This window comes from Larus michahellis, chromosome 3 (genome assembly GCF_964199755.1).
Source record: "Larus michahellis chromosome 3, bLarMic1.1, whole genome shotgun sequence".
NCBI lineage: Eukaryota > Metazoa > Chordata > Aves > Charadriiformes > Laridae > Larus > Larus michahellis.
In genome coordinates this window covers 24,976,140-24,997,543 of record NC_133898.1, presented here as the reverse complement: position 1 = coordinate 24,997,543, position 21,404 = coordinate 24,976,140, and the positions used below count along the sequence as shown (strand labels likewise).

General features: G+C 45.1%; 1 protein-coding gene across 2 annotated transcripts in view; it reads left to right on the top strand.

Moving 5' to 3' along the window:
* Window positions 1-21,404, top strand: part of SPRED2 (sprouty related EVH1 domain containing 2) — a 67,126-nt gene that overhangs the window by 41,904 nt on the left and 3,818 nt on the right. For both annotated transcript variants that reach the window (XM_074579273.1, XM_074579274.1), the window contains exons 4-5: window positions 2,505-2,569; window positions 21,117-21,266. In XM_074579273.1, the coding sequence (XP_074435374.1) occupies window positions 2,505-2,569; window positions 21,117-21,266 (215 nt within the window). The remainder of the gene's footprint in view (window positions 1-2,504; window positions 2,570-21,116; window positions 21,267-21,404) is intronic.

Sequence of the window (21,404 nt, the reverse complement as noted above, 5' to 3'; positions counted from 1 at the left end):
CAGTGGAGGTATTTAAAAAAGAAGTTCTGCTATATCTCAGATACTTCAAAATCAGCAAATCTATATTTATCCCTTTAACAGCACAGACAGATCCTCATGAATGTGTTCCTCCTTAACTTCCAAATAAGGCTTTCTGAATGAAAAACAATAACCAGCTTGTGCACACAGAGCATTAGGCAGAGGTTTTCATTTATTGTGCATTTTTTGTTCATGTAGTTGATTAAATTTAGCAGGTAATTTGAAGCACGACAAACCATGTCCATTTGAAACTCCACTTCATGAAATCACTGCTTTATTAGAATCGTTGTTATTAATATTTAACCAATAGCTTGTTCCCTGTAACATCAGAAGTATAGAAGTTTTGTGCACAAGTACAGGAATCCTGTGCGGCTCTGTAGAAAGTCTGGATTTTTTTACTTTTAAAGCTAATGTGGCAAATGTTACTTAGTGTTTTAAGTGGGCTTTCACACTTAGCTCTGTACATCTTCATGATGATGCAACCGAGAGCAGCCAAGGCTGGTGCGGATAGCATTATATAAGGCACATGATTTTTAAAAAATTCCAGAATGAAGGTGGTACAAACAGCTCAAGTATTTTAGTTAGGGATGTGGTGTGGCCCCAATTCAGTGTAACAGTGGGTTTACATTAAAAAAAAGAAAGCCTTTGACTTGGGGATTTTCCCCCCACAGGACATTTTGCTGCACCCACCGACCTTGGCAGCCTCAGGTGAACCCAGCTGGGAAAGGGATCTGGGACCCTTGGCCGGGGATGAGAGAGAGAAATCTGGCCACCCCTGGCCAGGTTTAACTCTATCTGGGCTTTAGCTTTCCTAACCTGATCCCTGGCTGCTCGGACAGTTTCTCTATAATCCTCCCAGGCACCTCCTTTTAGCTACAGCATGAACTTCACTGCCAAGTCCAGTGATGGCGTGTGCTGCCCTCACTGCCCTTCTGCGATGTGGGTGCTGACCAGGCTCCTCGAGCAGCTCCAGAGGGCACACCCGTGGGGTGACGGAGGAGGTTGGAGAAAGGCCGTGGGTTTTTTTCATGTGATTTCCCACTTTTCCAGATGTTTGCCATGCAGTTAATGAGAACTGCACCCTAGTATTTTGCTCTTGGTACTTAGACATTTCAGCTCTTTTCAAATACTTTGCTTATGTGGGGCAAGGTGGTTCTCTGAGAAGCAACAGATGACAGAGAAGACTTTTACAATATATAACAACTTCTGAAATTAGAAGGAAAAAAAAAGCCAAGCTAACTCTTCATTAGAATCATAGAATGGTTTGGGTTGGAAGGGACCTTAAAGATCATCTGGTTCCAACCCCCTGCCCTGGGCAGGGACACCTCCCACCAGACCAGGCTGCTCAAAGCCCCATCCAGCCTGGCCTTGAACACCTCCAGGGATGGGGCAGCCACAGCTTCCCTGGGCAACCTGTTCCAGTGTCTCACCGCCCTCATAGTGCCTTAGCAGAGTTTCCAGGAGGATCTGCTCCATGATCTTGCCAGGCACAGAGGTGAGACTGACCAGCCTGTAGTTCCCCGTGTCTTCCTTTTTTCCCTTTTTAAAAATGGGGGTCGTTTCCCCTTTTCCAGTCAGTGGGAACTTCACCAGACTGCCACGACTTCTCAGATATGATGGATAGTGGCTTGGCAGCTTCATCCACCAGTTCCCTCAGGACCCATGAGTGAATCCCATCAGGTCCCATGGAGTTGTACACCTTCAGGTTCCTCAGATGGTCGTGAACCTGGTCTTCCCCTACAGTGGGTGATACCTCATTCCCCCAGTCCCTGCCTTTGCCTTCTGTGACTTGGACAGTGCGGTTAGAGCCCTTACCAGTTAAGACTGAGACAAAAAAGTCATCGAGTACCTCAGCTTTCTCCTTGTCCCAGGTAACCAGGTCTTCTCTTTCCTTATGGAGTGGCCCTACATTTTCCCTAGTCTTCCTTTTGTCACTGACATACCTATAGAAGGCCCTTGAGACCCCTGGCCAGATTTAACTCTATCTGGGCTTTAGCTTTCCTAATCTGATCCCTGGCTGCTCGGACAATTTCTCTGTAATCCTCCCAGGCATTGTCAAAGTGAGATTTATTTTTTTTAAATAAAAAGTCATTTTCCCCCCAGGTTTAGGGAATAGGTGAAGAATAACTCATATATGGTTTCTTGACAGCTGAGGATCTGGTCTTGAGCACTGATATAGTACATAGCCTTACCATTCTTCAGAAATGAAAGTCTTCTGTAATTAGAAGTGTTAACTGCTATTTTTAACGTAGTTAATTAGCATTGGCAGCCGCGCAGTTGCATGTCAAGAAACACTTTCGGATTTTACCTTTCCAGTCCAGCTACCAGTAAATGGGTTTTTCTTCCTTAATTTGAGCCACTCTTTTACACATCTACAACATACAAGGTTGTGAGAATCCAAATGTTTACCAGCCTAATAAAAAAAAATGGCTGCACAGGGGTGCCATGTGTTTAAAAAGCTGCTGTTTGGCTGTTTTTTTTCCTAGGGTCTACAACTTCCTCGTCAACACTTCACAATGAGGCCGAGGTTGGCGATGATGATGTCTTCACAGTAAGTACATCTCACCCGAGGTTGTTGTCTTTTATACTCCAGTTTACACGGTCAGGTTGGAAAGGGTTTTTCTTTTTATGCCTCGGGGTTGGCTTCCAGCCATCATCGTGTTTGGCCAGTGGGTGTTTTATTTGATGGAAGTATATCCTCTACAGAAGGTAAAGCCTTGGCTTTCTGTTGGCCTCCCATCATCACGTGAAAAGCGTGGCAGAGCAGATGTTGTCAGAGCTAGAAGAGGGTGAATAATAACTCTCAAATTTCCTGTGGCTTGGTCTGAGTGGTGCACACGCCTCTTAATACCTCTCTCTCTCTTTGAGAAGCTTCCCACAAACTCAAGTAGGTGGCTGCTACTCAGGTGCATACTGAAGGAAATAAGATTTTGAATTGCAATTGTTAACAAAAGCCAACTTTACAAGTGTTTCACCTGTGTGTGAAACGTAGAAAGTTCAAACAAGTTTTTCATCTGGAGGAAGGCACTGTAGCATGCCATCTACCTAACCAGTGGTGACTTAAATAGGGGTGAGTTGTTTGTATTTAATTTGTGGTAATGTCTAAAATGCGTTTCAGAGCTTTTCTGAAGCAGAAGCAGCCTGCTGTCCCTGCTACACATGCACACTTTAAAAGGAAAAAAAAAATAATTATGTCAGACCAAATTGTAATCTGATCACAGATATTCCACGGACTGAAAACAAGACACTCACAACTAATACTTTGTCTTAGTAAATTAATTTGCGTGGCTCCGATCGCAATCCCCTGCGCACACGTGTACATGGATTAGTTATAAATGCTCTCCTTGTCCCGTGGTGCAGGTGGGGACTGGACGGCAGGAGGGTGGAAGCTGGGACATCTTCAGTGCAGCAGCATCAGGAAGCTCAACTAAAGTTATCTTTGGGATGCTTCCCTGCATCTTTAGGGTGAATGAGGGAACACTGAGGACCAGCATCAAGCTGTTTGAAAACATGTGCCGGGAAGCACCTGAAGCCGAAAGGTGTTTTTGAGGGTGCTGTTTCACCGCTATGGGGCCAGGGCAGGCTCCCTGCTGTGTTTTGACCAGATCCTGCTGACGGCTGGCATGTTGTCCGCATCTGTCCTTTTGTCACGGCTCCGGGAGACAAACAACAGCAGGCAGGGTTAAAAGGTGACTTCCTGTGCTCCGCAGCAAAACTGTCATTAGCAGCTGCTTCCCAACTACCTGCCAGCAGTGATTTATGGGCGCTGGGATGGGACAGGTTGGGGGGGAGGCACCCACTGGAGACAGAGCAGTTTACCAATTTGTGCTGTTTTGTCTCCAAATTCACCAGCTGGGGCTGGATGTCACACTGGACTCGCATGCCGCTCTTCTGTGCTCGTCAGAAAGGGGATGACCATCGAAACATGCCTTGGGCGACTGTGACCCAGCTCTTGCTGGGTGAGACGTGGAAATACTCTGCATTAAAGCAGTGAAAAGTAGTCTGTGGAAAATGGGAAGGGCATTTTTGCTGGAGTCCAACCGGCTGACATGTAGGGACCTGGGAGTGCTCCTGTATTTCTCCGCATTCTTGATTTTGTGGCTGAGTGTTGATTTTTAAACTTGTAGGGTGCTCTTTTACTGGGAGGAAGAAGTTGTTGCCTTAAAGTAGGTATTGCTTTACATTGGGAAAGTTGGATGAAGGGTGCTCCAGCTGTATCAAAATCACTCAAACTCCTGCATTAAAACTGAAGAGACAAAACTGCGAGAGATTTTTTCCCCCCTAGTTGACCCCAGGGAGGTGACAGATAACCCCCTGCCGTGTAGATATTTATGGCGGAGGAGGAGGAGGAACCAAGCTACTTGATAGCATTAGCAAGGAGGGAAGCTTCAGCTGCGGTCGGCACCTTGTTGGGATCCAGGGGGACATCCGCACCGGGGTTGTGCCCTGCCTGGCAACTCTCTCTGCGTGTTGCGTGACCTACAGAGTAGTGAGAGGGACTACACCAATGGTGGTAGCTCGCGTGGTGCCGTTGGTCAAGCTGTCACATCGGGGCAGGTGTATTGTCGTACTCCAAAAATCAGGCTTTAGGAGCACCTTTGTTTCGCTGAATATTTATTCTTTGCTTTCCTGGGATGGGATCTCTCCTTTTCCTGCAGTCTTTAAGCTCTTTGAAGCTCTCAACTTCCTGTTTATCTGGTAGGTGATGGTGGAGCATGAAGTCTGCATAAGCCTGAAGCGTGGAGGGGTTTTAGACTGGAAGAAATTGATAGGGATGTGATATGTTTTATTTTTACCCTTCCGTTTCATTCTTTCTTTGCACTTCTTTTTTGACTTGTGTATCATAATCCATCTGGTCATCCTTGCACACAAAACTTCTTTACTACTTCCCTGTAAACTCTTTTCCCCAGCCACAGCGGTGGATTTTTTGGGTTTGAGGTTGGTTTTTTTTGCTCTGTTTTAAAGAGAAAGTACATTTGTTCTTTTTTATTTCCTAAGGTGGTTATTAAAATCTTCACAGTCCTCCCCCTCTCCCACACATGCATGAATAAACTTAACTGTGTGCGGCAGAATTTTCAAAAGCATCTGCATGATTGAGTCATTTAATCAGTCATTTACCCATCTCTGAAAATCCCAGCCATTGCTGTTGCCTCAAATATTTGGCCCGAGGTCCTGCCCCTCCTTGAAGATGTTTCAATCTGTTCAACCACAGCAGTCTGAAACTTCACATTTCTTATGCTGCTTTGCAGATGGCCACCCCAGCTTTATCTTGCATGTCACCACTGATGTTTGCACCAATATAACGATACCAGCTTTAAAACAACCACTCTCATCACATGTGAGCACCGACCCTGATACAGCTGTTGGATATTGATTGACACGGGGCTCTTATACTGCCCCTGATCCTGTTAGCTTCAATACTGCTCTGTGGGATGATGAATTTGGGCATATTGTTGGTGTGCAACTCGTACATCATCTGTTTCGTTTATTTGTCAGCACATAACCCTTCCGGGCATCCAGCAAGTTATTTACATGGGGAAGAGAAGGTTTTCCTCAGAGGCAGAGCTCTGCCTCAGGCTGTGGTCTTGTGTGGCTTAATGGAGAATCATTTTGTTGTACCAGAAGGTGGGTTTTCTGTTTGTAAGGGGGTGAATTTTATGCAGCTGTTGACTGCATGAGCATTTGCTTGGGAGGCATCCCTGGTGTCGGTAGCCTTATCTCTTCCCATCACTGTAACTTGTGATGCCGAGACGATAACTTGGGGAATCTTTAAAAACAGGACTTTGCCATCTAATAATTTTCCTGTAGATTAGATCTACAGCAACTAGATGAATCAATACAACCTGCTGTTCTGAAACTGATACCTGACAGGGCAGAAAGCAAAAGAATATAGAAATAAATGTCACTGACTTGAGGAGAAGAATGCTTATTTCTAAAATGAAATCTCCGTTTAGAAGTTTTAACAATATGTCGTTGTGTTTCTTTAATTCCAGATCCTCAGTAGAGCCCATAAATGTTTTCCATATGTTAGCAAATAAATTTCTCCTGTCTTGTACATTATAAATCGTCCTCTCAAGAGATGCAATCTGAGTAAGACTAGCCATCCGTTCTGTCTCCACTGGGGGAGACGTTGTCATTGCAACGGTCTGAGATTGTTCTGTGTGTCTTCATCCATCCAGCCTGCATCGTCAGCCTTCTTTAATTAACATTCGTTTCAGAAATAATGTTTAATAAGACTGAATATATTGTGTAGTTCCTCAGCCACAGAATTTGCCATATAATTGAGTTCTTGTGCAAAATCTACACTTTTACTTTCAATTACAGATAATAATCCCACATGACCGTGAAGCGAAAAATGTGAATTGAGTCCAAGGAAAGAAAGGTCAATGTCTTCCAGAGTCTGCAGAGTGCCTGAAATGGTCTCTTTTAGCAACCCATCTGAAAAAGCAGAGGTGTTTGTTCCGAAACAAACCTTATGACCAGTTCAGTTGAAACGCCACTCATGCGTTTTTCAGATAAATCCTCAGCCTTGCGCCTGCTTCAGTGCTAAAGAAAAGACACCCACTGGCGGGAGCAACAGCTCCCGTGGCAGTTCTGGTTTGTGTACCTAAAAATGACTGCAGTCCCCTTCTGGGTTAATGGGAATGTAAGGGAGAAAACAACAAAACTCAACCTTGCGAAGTTTGATATGGATGCTACAGTTGTAACTGTTCCATGTAATCAGTAATAATCTTTACAAAATCCTAGTTTTTGTTCAAAATGAGGCTTGCAGAGTTTGGCAGGTAGAGGTGATCTAGAGGTGCATGGCTGAGCTGCATGGCTGCATTTCAAGACACCTAGACTCAACCCGTTGCTTCTCTTGCTGACTCCTGGCTAAATGCTTCTTTACCTTGGTTCCCCAACTCCAAGGCGGGGAAACTATTCTCCTGCTTCACTGAGGTGATGTGGACTTGGTTGCTGCCGCCACCACTTTCCTTCTCAGGCTTTTAGCAGAAGTCTTCAGACTCACGTTTTCACCACGAAGTTGCGTGTTTGGAGCGATCTTGCCTTTTTCTCGGCAGGAACGTGTGTTCCTGTGCTGGGGGATGTTCAAGTTAGGAAGTTTGTCATGTGGCTTGGACGCTGCTGACAGTCATTTAAGAGACAGACACAATTACCCATTCTCCGCCGTAGCGGTGCAGATTGTGGCAGATGTTAACGTTACAGTCCTCCTTGCATCTCTTCTGGTTTCCTAATTAAAAAAGCAGATTTCTCCCTGCTGCCTTTTCCATGAAACCTTTTCCCTACTTTCATCTCCCATGTGGGCCTCAAGCGTGTTACAGCCTCACTATTAAAATTTATAAGATTTATGTTAGTTAGATAAACACTAAATCTAATTTTTCTTGCTGGCTTGGTCGTTTCACGTTCAGATGGTTCTTTTAAAGAACCACTGTAGCTCTTTTTCTTTAAAGTAGGCGTGTGGAAACCCAGTCCAATTACTTTGGAATACATTTGTAAGTTCTGTGTGATGCTGGAGCATCTCTCGTCCCACCACTCCGTGGAAAATAATGTTGCCGAGTAGAGAAGCATTGAGTTGCAAGATTTATTTCTTTCACGAGTTGCACTCAGGGATTGAGGAGCCGCGAGAGCCTGCAATTTCCTTTTTCTTAAGGCTAAGCTAGAGTAACAGAAAGGAAAAATGCCTTTTTGGAGGAGCAGAGCTCGGGGCGGGGGGGGGGGGGGGGGGGGTGTTGGGCTGGGGGGGGGGGTTGCGGTGCTTAGGTAGTCACCGTGAGCAAATCCACCTTGTTTGCTCTGTGAGGCTGAGCAAAGCGATTAGGGGGTTGTCGCAGCGATAGGACTAGATGGCTTTACCTATGGTATTCTTCTTGCTCAGCAGCCAGCTGTGATGTCGATGTGTGGCCGAAGGGTGCGTTGCTGCTAGCCACATCCTCAGATGTCTGGATTTTGGGCTTGCGCTGTAAACCACAGCTGTTCTAATTCAGATTTTAAAAGGAAGAAAAAAAAAAAAGTACTTGCCAAGAAGAGAGAAATTCACACACAGAAACCATCAGACTCAAATCCCTTCCTCCAAAAAAAATAAAAAGCCTTTCCTGGCTTTAAGCAATGAACTAATGAACTGGACTAAGATTTATTCATATTTTTTATAGTTGCGTCTCTGGAGTTATACACAGTGCTCTGGGCATCCCCGTCCTACACTTGAACAGTCAGTGCAACACCAGCCCACCAATTGCTCATCATATCTGAACACGGCTGTTGCTCTTCACACTTCAGCGCTGTAAAATCTGCCTTGATTTGTTCCAGCAGACAGACTACCAAGGTAGTCCTGGAATCTGAAGTCATTGGTTTATCTGTGGTTTAATTGTTTTTTGTTTTTTTTTCTTCCTCCCATTAATACCACAGTGTATTGTCTTCTCGATGGAATTCTTCCTGGTTTTTTTGTCAGGAGGGAGGAGAGATGCCACTAAACCAGTGAAAAGATCCTGAATATCCAGCTATTTTAAGGCTAGCCTCTTTTTATTCCTTTTTTTTTCCTGCCTTTCTTCACCTTTGAGTTAACTTTGGCCACAAGAAATTCATGTCACTCAATGGCAATAGTTACAGATGCTCAAAGAGATTTTTCAGTAGGGAAAGTCAAGGGGAAAGTTTTTCTCCAGGTGTCAGGTTTTTTTATAGTGTTGTGTTTCTCCCTTTCTTTCAGGACCTCCTGTTTGTTTTAAGTGATGCTGGAAATTAACCCACTTATTTTCTTACTCTTTCTACCAATACGAGCAAGCTATACTCACTCTGATAATTTAGTACAATGGTTGTTGTAGGAAATATGAAAATTGCTGTGGTGTGGAGGTACGCGGTATATAAAATCAATTTATTCTTACGTATATAACAGATTCATGAGATGTAAATGAAGTGAAGAGCTAAGGGGAACCAATAAGAGCGAGAACCAGGGGTTAGATTTGAAGCTTTATTTGCTTTCCTTAAAAGAAAGGAGGGGGAAGTAGAGGTCTTGCACAGTTTATGTATTGCTTTGTGTACTTACATTTTTTTGCTTTTGGGTCAATCTCTGGTGGGCAAAGCAGGCTTTTCTTGCTAGCAATCAGGAATATGCAGTTCAACACAATTCCCAAACGCACTGAACTTCAGCTGCTTTGGCACTATTTCAGTCTAAGGCTTTAAAACAGTAAAAACACCTCCTCCTTTTTTTTTTTTTTTTTTTTTTTAAAACCAAACTATCAGTCTGGTTGTTTTACCAAACACAGTCTTCAAACTCCTGAGTCCCTGGCAAGAACAGGATCACCCAACCGGCACTACAATGATTCCCGAGGGTCTGGCATTTGATGTTATTTTTTTTTTTTTAATTTATTTTTTTTTCATGTTAGCCCAAGTACAGGAAGCTGTCCTTCCCTGCAAATATCAGCCCACTGAGAGCTTGGGGTGTTCAGGGTGTCTGTGTGAAGACAAGGCAAGGAACATCTGTCATTCGGTAACAAATTATTAAGCAGAAAATATCTGTATTGCTATCAGATATTCCAAGTCTCGCTGTCATGTAGTTTTTACATAGCTAATTATAGCAGTGACTTGAATGTGTCGAGCTACTTTGCTGAGGGTAAGCAATTTCTCTTGTCACAATTCTTCCTCTCAAGACCATTTTTTTTGTAGTGTATTTTCTGGCTCTGTACCGTTCCCACATACAAACACAGTTGGTTCTGCACTGGGATTGGGATATATCCTGCAGGAAACTGAAATATGATCTTCTGCTGTGATGGAAGTTTCCTTATAGCTGTATCTTGCCAGAACTTGTAGGTGTTGTAATTTGCGCACCAGTTAAGTATTGGGTTTTGTTCAGTTTGCCCCAGCAGTTCAAAAGAGATTTTTGTCAGATTTTTTTTGTTTCTTTCTCTTTTTAACATGCGTTCTCCCCTTTCCCTGTGCTTAAATGATGATCTGGTGGCATATTTTAGTGTGCTGGAGCTTCCGATTTTATACTCTGTTTAATTATTATGTATAACTAGACTTGCATTCATTTCAGTAATCTTCAGATTACTGAAAGCCTGTTTTCTTGTAATGTGCCATCACCTGCGGCTTCAGGATGAGAAGGGTCACCAGCAAACCTGCCGGTAGGATTCCTTGTCCAAAGGTGAATTGGCCGGTGCCTTCCCAGCGGTAGTTTCTAGCCTGATGCGTTTGTGATCTCCGTGCGTTGTAGCACCGTTTCACAGTTGCAATCAGCTAGCTGCGTGTTTGTCTTCCGAAAAAAATAATTTGGCTGCGTAGTAATGTACTTAAACTATGTGATGAGTTAAAGTGTGAAGCTGTTTATGAGCGTCTTCCCTTTTAATTTGTCTGGAGCTGAAGGCTTTAGTGCCTTTGTGTGCTTAAGGCACAAATGTGTCAGAAGCAAAACATAGCCAAGACAAAATTGCCCTTTCTTAACATACAGAAGAATGGAGGGGAAGAGATTTCTCGTTCTTTACTTTTTTGTTTTAAAGGATTATTTTTTAACCTGGATCAGCTTGCTAGTTGGACTTAGCGCATGGCCCCGCAGGCAACAGCAGCAGCCCAGAAAAAAAGGGGGGTGAGCATCCCGACGGGGAGCCTGAATTGCTTGCTGCTGACAAAGCCACCCCCGAGACCCCTTGCTGAAGGTGGGCTTGCTGTTCCTCCCCAAAAGCGGCCACCGTGGCCCTTTCTGTTTCCCTCTGATCCCTTGCCCTCAGCCGGGAGGAGCGTTTGCAAGTATGGCTCGTCTTTTCCGTGTTTGCCGCTGCGGTTTTGCCTCCCTCGGCTTGTCATCGAAGCTTCACAGGCTGGGTTTGCGGCCTTCTCGTTTTGGCCTTGCTTTTGTTCAGCTGTGGTTCCCCAGGCATTTCTTTGGCATTATGTAAAGGGGACCTGATTTGAGGCAAGACACCCGTGAAAAGCAAGTTATTTTGCAGCCGGCTCGCTTCCCCCCACCTTGCTTTTGCAGCCCAGCCGTGCCAAGAGCGGAGCCGGCGTTGGCGAGCAGGAAAGAGGTTGCAGAGATTATTCGATGTGAAACCCCAGCCGAGGGATGCAACTTGACTTGATGCATCTTTAGCCTCACTGTCGCTGAGAGCCAGCCGAGCGGAGAGGGGCTCCCGCCGTCCCCCTTTTACCAGCACGGCTGACCCCATGCTGAGCCAGCCCAGGTAAGTGAACCAAAAACTAGCCCTATAAAAGAAAGCGAATACTTTTCCGGTGGTTTAGCTCCTCCAGCCAGCTCGCTGTAGGGCCGGAGAAGCAGAAGTGCTGGCTCAAGGGAAACCGTAAGAGTGATCGGCTAAGCAGGCGGCAAAAAGTATCTGCCGCCCCGCTAATGTTCATCGTGCCGCCTGAAATTTGTCACGTAGCCCCTAGCCGTGGATACACCACCTTCTGCAGGACACCTTCACTGCAGACCTTTGCTGTGCTTGTGCCGGTGGTACAAGTAAGGTTGTTCTTGCAGTCATGGCTGAGGCTGGCTTAGTATTTATGGCATTTGTCTCCTTCATGTTGCTGCTGCGAAATTCATCCTTCAATTGAGACGAGAAGGAGATGACAGGGTAGCTGAGGGGGGGGTGTTATGGCCGAACGTTATGCTTTTACCTTGAAAATACATAGTTGATGTTACTGTAGTTTTCCATTAGGTTCTTTCTTTAATCCGGGCTATGTAGTGTTTTGGCCGCGGGCTGCTTGAAAATTTCACAAAGACAGAAGATGGCCTTTTCCATTATTTTAATACAGAACCGAAGGAAGTCGCTGCTTTCAGCAAGCAGCTGTATCTGTAAGCCGCAATCTCTCCTGCTGCTGCGTCCGAACAAAACATTTTGTCCCAGGGCACTCATGGGAGGAGGCATCGGGGACGCCAGCCGGATTTGGGGTGTCTCACCCGGCCCCGGGCCCTGCCTCTGAAGGTGACAGGCGGAGCAGACCCCACGCGGGGTCTAAATGCGGCTGGAAAGAGGCAACCTTGGCTGGGGGACAGAGCGATGATTGACAACTTCCCGCGCTGCAGCAGAAAGGATTAGGGAATCGCCGCCCAGCACATAACCCGGCTGCACTGGTGGGGCCAGAAGGATGCGAGTCTGGAGCGAGCTGGCAAAGCTGTGGTCAGCCCCAGCACCCCAGCCTCTCTGTGTAATTTAGAGGGGGGAAAGCATTTGTCCCCTCCGGGTGCCGAGCTCAAGCATTGGTGGTAATATGAAGGGACCTGGGTCAGAACCACGGGGCAAATGACTTTGCCCTGCTCTTCGGAGGGAGCTTGTAGTTTCCACATACTGTTTAAACGCTTGCAGTTCTAATTAGAATCTGTTGTCTCATGTAACAGGTAGAAAATAAAAGAAAGAAAAAAAAAAAAAACACACCAAAACACAGAGAGTTCAGGTCACTTGGAGCGCATGCCCAAGTTTTGCTAGTCTAACTGTAATTTGGTTGCATCCTCTCAAATGTTTTTTGGGTTTTTTTGTTTGGAGTTTCTTTTTTTGGAGAGCTTGGAAAGGAAGAGGAGGAGTTTGGTAAAGCTAAGCAATGAAACGTGCTTTTACATAAAGCTTCAAGAATGACTTTCCTTTAAAGTGGTAGGCTACTTGCACCCCTGTAATGGAAAAAAAACCCAAAACCGAACCCTCTGACGGACAAAATACTGCAGGATGGTACTCTCCCCCTGCCCCCAGGCACGTGTTTGGTAGTAACTGAGAATGACGAACAGAATACATGAGTCTGGGGAGCTCAAAATGGACTTCTGCCCAGTACAGAAATGCATTATAAACAACTGCATCTAAATAGCCCTGTTTCCTTCCCTCACCTGCCTAATGTGTTTTGCCAAGGGTCTGCTCGCCCTGTATCTCGTAAATATTTTACGAAAATTAAATCAGAAGTAATTATAGGGAGCAGTTCATCTGTCTCTGGTTCTGTCTGCGAAAGGGGAAGGAAAGGCAGAAGTAAATAAGGACCATTGCATTTTTAAGTGGAGCCTGACATATTTGCAGTGCATGTGAAGAAGGTATTTTAAAAGTTTGCATCAGCTGTTGCGTTCTATTTTGGTGATAGATTCCAGCTAAAATAATGTGGATGCTCGTAACTGTGTGAATAAATGACCCCTAACTGGCTTCTTAAAATATCGTATCAGTCTGCTGTGGGAAGTTTGCATTTAACTGTTTTTTCCCCTCTGTTTGTAACCTGATGTATTATATAGGAGGAGCGCGCCGCTGAGTTTAGAGGCTGCAGTGTTGAATTTGTATGAAGTGAAGACGTTAACGATTAGGTACACCGATTCTTCTAGCTTAGCTAATCTAATTTTTGTTAGCATTGTTTTCTTTCCCCCCACCCCCCAATCTTATTTTCTTCCTCTCCCCCGCCTCTTGTAAACCTCAGTGTAGAAGAGCTGAGATTCAGCGGTGAGTTATGTGGAGCCATCTGTTCCCAGCTGCGCTCAGCAGCAGCGCAGGCTCGTGCCATCCCCTGTGCACGTGCAGTGTTTAACACCCCCCTGGCTGAGCTTCGTTCCTTTATTTCCTAGCATCCCTACCCGTCTTCCGAAAGGAAGGCATTTCACCAGCATTGGATGTGCTAAGTTCCCTGTTGGTGTCTTAAAATTAGGAGCTAGCGCTTTCCAAGCAGCTCTGTTGATAAGTGGGTCAAAGACAGAAGAGTTTAAAGAGGAGCTGGCACCCACCTCCCTTTCCAGACCCCCCGTCTCTGCCTCCTGCTTCTCCTGGGGACCCTCCTCTGCCATCAGGGCACAAACCTCTATGGGTGGTCAACTGGGGTCAGGGAGCTGATATGTAAAATGATTTTGGGCTGGATTCCTGTGGTTCTCCACCCAAGCATGCACACAGAGCAGGTGATGGGGCCGGTGGGAGGGAGAATCAGGCACCATCGCCTCCCCACAGTGGAACGGACCTCAGTGGCCATCTCTCATGGCCTTCGCAGAGGACAGCTGTGGCAATGTGGTTAATATTACTTGATAGGGGAGGGAGGCTTTGCTAATCTGCGGAGCTGTACGAACACAAATATTGGGCAGCTGATCATCCCGACAATGTTGTAGTCCGCACTGGCATGTCATTTCCAAGGCATAAACAGATTAACAGAGCCCTTTATGCAAAAAGCAAAAGCTTGCCTCTGTCCCTGGGTGGTTTTGAGCAATCGGTTGGTTTAAACAGTTCACAGGTTTTGGTAAAAAGATCCCGCTGAAGCGATGTAGTTCATTCCAGCATGGAGAAATCCAACCAGGCCAATCCAGCAAGGAGGAGTTTTAGGAACGAAGAAGGAAACGTAAGAGTCCTGGTAAGGAGAGGCTGTGCAGATTCACAGGGACACGAGCACCTCATGGGTTGGCAGAGCCATCCCACTCTCACCACTCTACCGTGGGATCGCTGTGCTGCCTGGGAAGCGGCCCCACTCACTGGGGCTTGTGGTTTGGGGTCCGTCCCCCCCCCAACATCCTGGTTCTCCTTTCTAAGCACCTGATACAAAGGCTTTTCCATCCATCACAGAGGTGTGCCCAGTGGTGCAGTAAGGGCAGCACAAGGGGCATCGTATAGGAAGGAAATGTCACGTGTACCTGCTGCTCCTGGGCTGAGTCCAAGCAAAATCGGGTCTGTCTTAACTCCTCCCTCCGACTTTTGCAGGCATTTCTCTTCGTATCTTTTCAAATGCCTGCTTTTGCAGAGATGCGTCTGATGCCTTGTGTCACTGGCAAGTAGTGAAACGGGAAAATCTCACTGAGGTTTCCCCCTGACCACATCAGAGGGTTTGCCATATTGTCTGATTCTCGTATATTCTTTTTCCTCCTCGAAGTGAGCTGTTAAGCCGCGTCTGTGGCCCATGCAGAACTGACCGATGGTGCCAGGAGTGGGTTTAGCATTAGCTTAACAGAGATGATCTTGTGCACCGAATCCTTGTAAATGTTCCTTAAGTTTTGCTGACTTAAGAGAGCGCAGCCACCAGCATCCTTCTGGCACTAAAAGCCAAAACCACAACATTTAAAAATAAGAATAAAAAAGGTAGCAGTAAAACTATCTAGCTTTCTGCACTTTATTATTGGTATTTGTGTAAGTGGTGACTAGGAAACAGTCCAAACATTTGAGAAATTATAGTCCTGCTCTGGGTTTAGAAAAATCTGAATCCGTGCTTATTGTAATGGTTGTGTATAGCCACTTTGTCTTGGAGCTATACTGGAATATGATCTAATGTGAAGCTTTTCCTTCAGGCTCTCTGCAAGGGAACAGGACTGGATTCAGCTCCAGCGGTCCTCAGTGGATGAGAGTGTCAAAATGTTTCAAAAAAGTATGGAAGTGGTTTTCTTCAGTATTAATATCTGTCTCGTCTTCAGTGATAGGAAACAAACAGGAATTTGATGGAAGCATTTTCTTCCGTGGCTTTATCTTGCCATGACAAATTAAAAGCTTGTGCTCAGGAGCCAGGAGTCTCAAATCTTTTTTGATTTTTTTTTACACTGAACCTTTTTTTAATACTTAGATAATTTAAGCCCCCTTTGAAGTGGGCTGCCCTGAATATAGGGGGCACAATTAGAGGTTTATGGAAAATGTCAATTGTTTCCTTTCCTCGTTTTCTTGAATAGAAAGAGGTGTTTTGAGACAAAAATTAGGATTTTTGTTCTTCCCCTCTCTGTGAAACTCCAAAGTGCTGTATCTCTTTAGGCTTAAAAAGAAAATCTAGAGCGGAAAGGAAAGACTTGTTCTGGCAAGATTAAGCTGAGGGAGTTCTGCGAGACTATATTTTATCTTAATTTCTTTGGAAAAGTGGAAGTTTCTTTGCCTTGCGTCCGAAATAGCTCTCAGACTTCCTCTTTGTGAAGTTCATAAACAGCAGAGGCTCTGCAGATAAACTTCAGATTGGCGCTTAGCTTGGTATTGCTCGCTTGCTGTACCATTTCGCCGACTTTATCATTTTTCCTTTCCGTATTGATAGCACAGCTGTGTTTCCCCTTATTCCAGCAAATGAAAAGGGCCAAGTGAAGAAGAGCTGGCTTGTGCCGGGGCTCCTAAGGGATCGCACCTGGGCATAGCACACAAACAAAGGGCTCTGGCTGCCTGCGGGGAGCTCATCGCACCGGTCTCAGCCGGAGGTCGTCGGGCTACGGTCGGGGGGGAGGATGCAGCTTGCTGGCTGTCATTTTTCCAGGCTCATCCTCAAGCCGTGAATTGGTGAGAGAGCTGCGTTTCTTGTCCTGGGGACAGTGAGGATGTCTTTTCAGTTGAGGAGATGGCCATGGGCTCCGCTTTAACATGCCCAAGCTTCCCAAAGTGAACACAGGAGCCGCTGCAAGGAGGTTTCGTTGTTGCAGAAGGCTGCCTTGGTAAAGATGAGATTTTGAGCCCCCAGGGAGCAGGTTGGCTTGTAGAGGGCTTGGGCTTTTGCAAAGGCCAGGCTGGCACGGGTTTTTGATTTCTTTAGGACCGTTATTTGCGAAACTACTTGTTCAACATCATGATACTTCTGTTCCCCCTTGTCCTCTCCACCTCATGTAACCATTAAACATTTTTCCTAGAGGGAAAAAAAAACCCATCTTGTCTTGCTTGACCCACGATTATTTTTGACAGCAAACTTGTGAATGCTTTAGCTGGCTGAAAGCACTTCTGCAAGTTACAAGTGACAGAACTCCATAATTCCCCTCTGGCAACTGATTTCTGACAAGCAGATTGTATTGCTTTGTAATTTTGAGATGAATCTTTCTTCTTTTTCATAGTCACCCTCGGATGTTGCATCACACAAGGTGAACCTATTCTGTAAAGCCATTAGGGGCAAGGTGATCAGTCCAGTTCGGGAGCAGGAGAAGGCTTCTTTTTCTCATGGTTTTTATGATAGATACTTATCTCAGAATATTACTTAGGCACCTGATTAGCCGCCCGTTCTTGTGTAACAAATCCATTTCAATGAGAAGTAAACTGCAGTAAATGATTAACATAATCTTCTTTACTAATGACTAGGGTTTTTTAATTTAATGAGTCACATCTGAAAGTCTGAGGGGAAAACAGGGACACTTTTTTTTTTTTTTTAAGTGATCACAGTGCAATCATTTGCATGTAGAAGCCCGGTGTTGTTTCTCAAAGCAGCCATATCAAACATGCGGTATGTGTGCTTGCTCAGATACGTACAGCTCACTTGCAAAAGGAAATGTGTTGCACGGGTTTTATAAAATTACTATTATGGTCATGATTAATGATTTTGTTATCCAAGCAGTGAAACCGCAAGACTTTGCGACCGCCACAGCGATCGCAAAGCTCTAGTACGTGCAGCACAAATTTCTCTAATTGAGCGTTTGAGGGCGTGTTGAAACAGAGTTTGTTGCTGGACTCCCTGTTCCAACAACTTTAGTTTTGGGTTCATTTCTCTTATGTGGCTACTGGGCATGTTTTCAATAGATTCCCCTCAAAACCAAATACTGGAGCTGGATTGGTTTCAACAAGCTTTAGAGGAAGACAGCGTTTCTCTGACAGACCAGTGGCTTGATGGTTTGGGACATGTTTTTCCATCGGTGAAATAGCCTGGCTCTGGAGACCACGACCTTTCTAGACATATTCCTGTAGGCAAGTGTGGTCTGTTTGGGTGACCTGCAACAAACCTCTCATGTCTGCCACTTCCACCATCCTCCCCAAAATTTTCACTGCTATGCTGGTGGTAGAAAATCCCAGCCAAGACCCAGGCTTGTCGTGGGAGACAGAAGTTGTTCCCAGCTTCCGTTACTGAAAAATTTTGGCCATCACTACAAACAGTAGTGGCAGCTGGCTGAAGGTGAGGGTGCCTTTTCTTTGAGAATGTGCCTGATTTTCACCAGTCACCAAGTCCAGGGTCAGTCCCAGTGGAGTGGTATGGAGAGGACAGTATGCTTTTGAAGGCCGGAGCATCATCATGCCTTTGATTCTTGGTCACTTACTTTCTTCTGGGGGCTTCCATATGGCTTCAGATTTTAATTATGGGTTCTGTCAGAAGTACCTCCTTCTGTTTGAATATCTAAGCCTGTTCCAGTGAATGCCTCACGATATTCTGTTTTGAAGAATACCAGAAGAATAATCTCTTCCTGCTTACATTCCCACGGGACTCACAGTTCAGCAGACTTCTTCTCTTCCCATTTTCTACCCTTTTTCCCCAATCTTCAAACCATTAATTCCTATGTGTCGAGAGCCTTTTCTCCTACAGGAGTTTGAAACTTTGATGGGGGACCTTGTTGGAAAGCAACAGTGCTTTTCCCAGGCCATGGTCAGCAAGGTAACCCTGCAGACACTGCGTTTGTCAACCAATTGCCTTTAGCGTCACCAACCAGGAGGCAGCGTGAACTTTTTTACAGACGATTGAACAGAGACCTAGTCTCGGATAGCTTGCTTTCTCCTGTTCTGAGTGCTTAGAGTAAGTGTTTGTGTTGGCAAACTGCCCCTCTAATCTTGAGGACATTGAACGTGGAAATGCAGCAATTTTTAATAAGGTGAAAGCGGAGGCCAGAGCCGCAGCCTCTGTGGTATGCTGCAAACAGGTTTTGTAGCCATGTCAACACTTGTGGGGGAGAGGCTCGGTTGCCCTGCTGGGTCTGAAGGAGAATAAGGTGTGGAGGAAAGCAAGGGTAGATAAGAATCGGGCAAGATAAAAATCACTACAGCCTCTTTTCCAATTGCCTGTTGCAGAAATACTGCCTTCCCCGAGAGGCAGCAAATAGCAGGCGGCTTGGAGGGCTGGTTACAGCTCCCAGCTGCCCCGCTGAGATTATCTAGCAGTTCTATCCAGTTTGGGATTTTTATTTTCATCTAGGTGGGTGAGGGGGTTGCAGGCCAGTATGTGCAACCTCCTCCAGTTGGATAATTTTCCCAGGCTTCGTTATTTTGACCATGAGCACCTATGATGTTTTCAGAGGGTATCCACAAAAGGCTTGTCCCAGCAGGGCTTGGCCGCGGTGCCAGTGGAGGTGAGTGGTCCTGCTGGCTGGCACAGCACCATGTTATGGCCCTGCCTCCTTTTTGTTTCATGCCAGTCAAAGTGTAACTTTGAGAGCACTGGATGAGGCTTGCCAGGACTATGGGGTGTGTGCCTCTGTTGTTGTTCTGAGAAGCTTGAATTAGAACTTGGCATCTGGGTCTGCACCACACACGGCGCTGCAAAAAGGTACTCATGTGAGGTGGCTGTTGTAACTAAACCCTAACTCTTCCCAGGTTTTCCAGTTAGGTTGGAAGCATAATGTTATTATGAAGTACTGGCTTGTAGGAGCTGCTCATTTTCTTTTGAAACATCCCCAGAATGTGCTAGATATTGTAGGACCTAAAGGTACAGGCACAAGAAATTAGCTTTGAAGGGTTTAAACCCCAGATTTGAAGTGCCTTTGTCTAATAAGTTATGAAGACTGGGCTGATGAAACCCCGTTTTAAAAAGAGCCTGACTATCAGTGCAGTTACATTTTAGAGGTGTTGTTAACTATCTTCAAGAATTGTTCTGCTTCTAGGTACTTGTGTAAAACAAACAAACAAAAAACCACAAAAAAAAACAACAACCCACACACACCCAAAACAAACACGTGCATTAAAAGTCTGTTCCTCATGGGTGGGTCAGCCATTCATTCATTCAAAACTTATCCTGCTTGTTGTACCTCTCAGATAACCCAGCCTGGCTTTACATCACACTGCAAACACATCTGAATATTTGCTTTCAATAAAGTAAGTTGGGAGTTCAGTGCTTTTAACTGCTACACCGGTTAAAGAGAATCAACATCTATTTTGTGTTGTAATGCTTTAAGGTGTGCTCACCTTTGGACAGAGTCTTGCAGAGCGCTGTTTTCAGAATAAACAAATATCCACAATGAGTGTTCTTGTATTCTTGGAGTAACAGATGTGTCTAGTACGATTCATTGGAAAATAATATTTAGAGATTGCATTCTTGACAAGGGGAGAAGGTTTTTCAGGTAAAACCAGTCTTCTCGCGCTACTGATACAACTTTTCTCCGCTTTTGAGGTTGTGTCTTTAGCCAACTGTTGTGTCAAATAGGAAACCTTTCCCTTGGACTCATCCTAGCTGCAGCACAGCTTGTTAGCTGGAGGGGGATGGAGATTTTTCTTAGTTCAAAGCACCAATATTTTAGGTATTTCAGGCAGGTGCAATGTTATAACTCTTCTAATCATTGTGCATGGAGGTTCTTTTTCCTGCTCCTCATCTGTTAGTGCATTTAACAGCTGTCCTCTTGATATTGATGGTAATATGAAAAACCCCAACCAATCTATGAAAAGAATTAGTGGTCAAAACTCTGAATGTCTAGATATTGTATGGAAACTATTTTAACCAAGGAGGGGCTATGGAGAGAGGGTAGCTAAGACTGGTACCCCACTGTGTATTTCTCCAGGAGGAGAAATATGTATACTAAGAAGCTGCGGGTGTTGGCAACAGCATGTTATTGAGTGATATTTCACCCTTTCATGATTGTTGTTGTGTAATGATGTAACTAATTAACCTAAAGAAAGCGCTCACCGTGAGCCAGGAATGTATAAAAACACAAGTAACATTCATTGCACATTAGAGAAAATGAGGAAAAAAAAAAAGAACCCTGAATTTTTTAAAGGAAAGCTGGCTATTCAAGTAGGCTGTGATGAACTGGAATTTGGTGAGTGTTCGGAGAAGAATGTGTAAAGGAGTTTTTGGCTTAATGGGGCGCTTGCAAGTCATCAAAATTGCCAGTATTTTTGTAGCCTGGGCACACAGATCCTCTGTCTGAGTCTGCCCGCAGGACTTACACAATTGCATCATTTGATGGAGTTTAACTTTGCTCTTCAGAGGTAGCTTCTAGCATGAAAGCTCATCATCCCGCAATGCCCAGTATAACAAGTAACATGCCAAGCAAATACGAGTGGTGTTGGTGAAAATGTCATGGGTAGGCTATGGCATATTATTTTTCCATGTGTGTGGCAACAGCTTTAATGGCCTGGCAACAGATCTGCCTCTTTCAAGTATTTTATGTGAAACTTTATGAAGCTGCCTGCTGTCAGGTGTTGCCAGTATTGCAGGTGTGCGCAGAGTCAGCGAGTGGCAAAACATCTCTTTTAATACCGCGTGCAGTAACAGCTGAATGTATGACGATTTTTTTCCCCTATTTCCATTTAAAACAGAATGCTACAGATAGCTCCTCTAACTCCTCTCAAAAAAGGGAACAGCCTGTGCGAACTCTGGCTTCTCCTGCATCCTGCGAACATCGAAGAATTTGCACTCGTGGACACCTTCACGACCATTATAGCTCTGACCACTACCATCTAGAACAAGTAAGGTTTCTTCCTAGTGTTGCGACCTAAAGGGCTGTGTCTGCTATAGCTAAGACTGGTGTTTAGTTTTCCCCCCACATCCCTGGAAGACCCCCCCCTCCCTTCCTCCCCTTTTCCTTCTCAGTTAGCTTTACATGG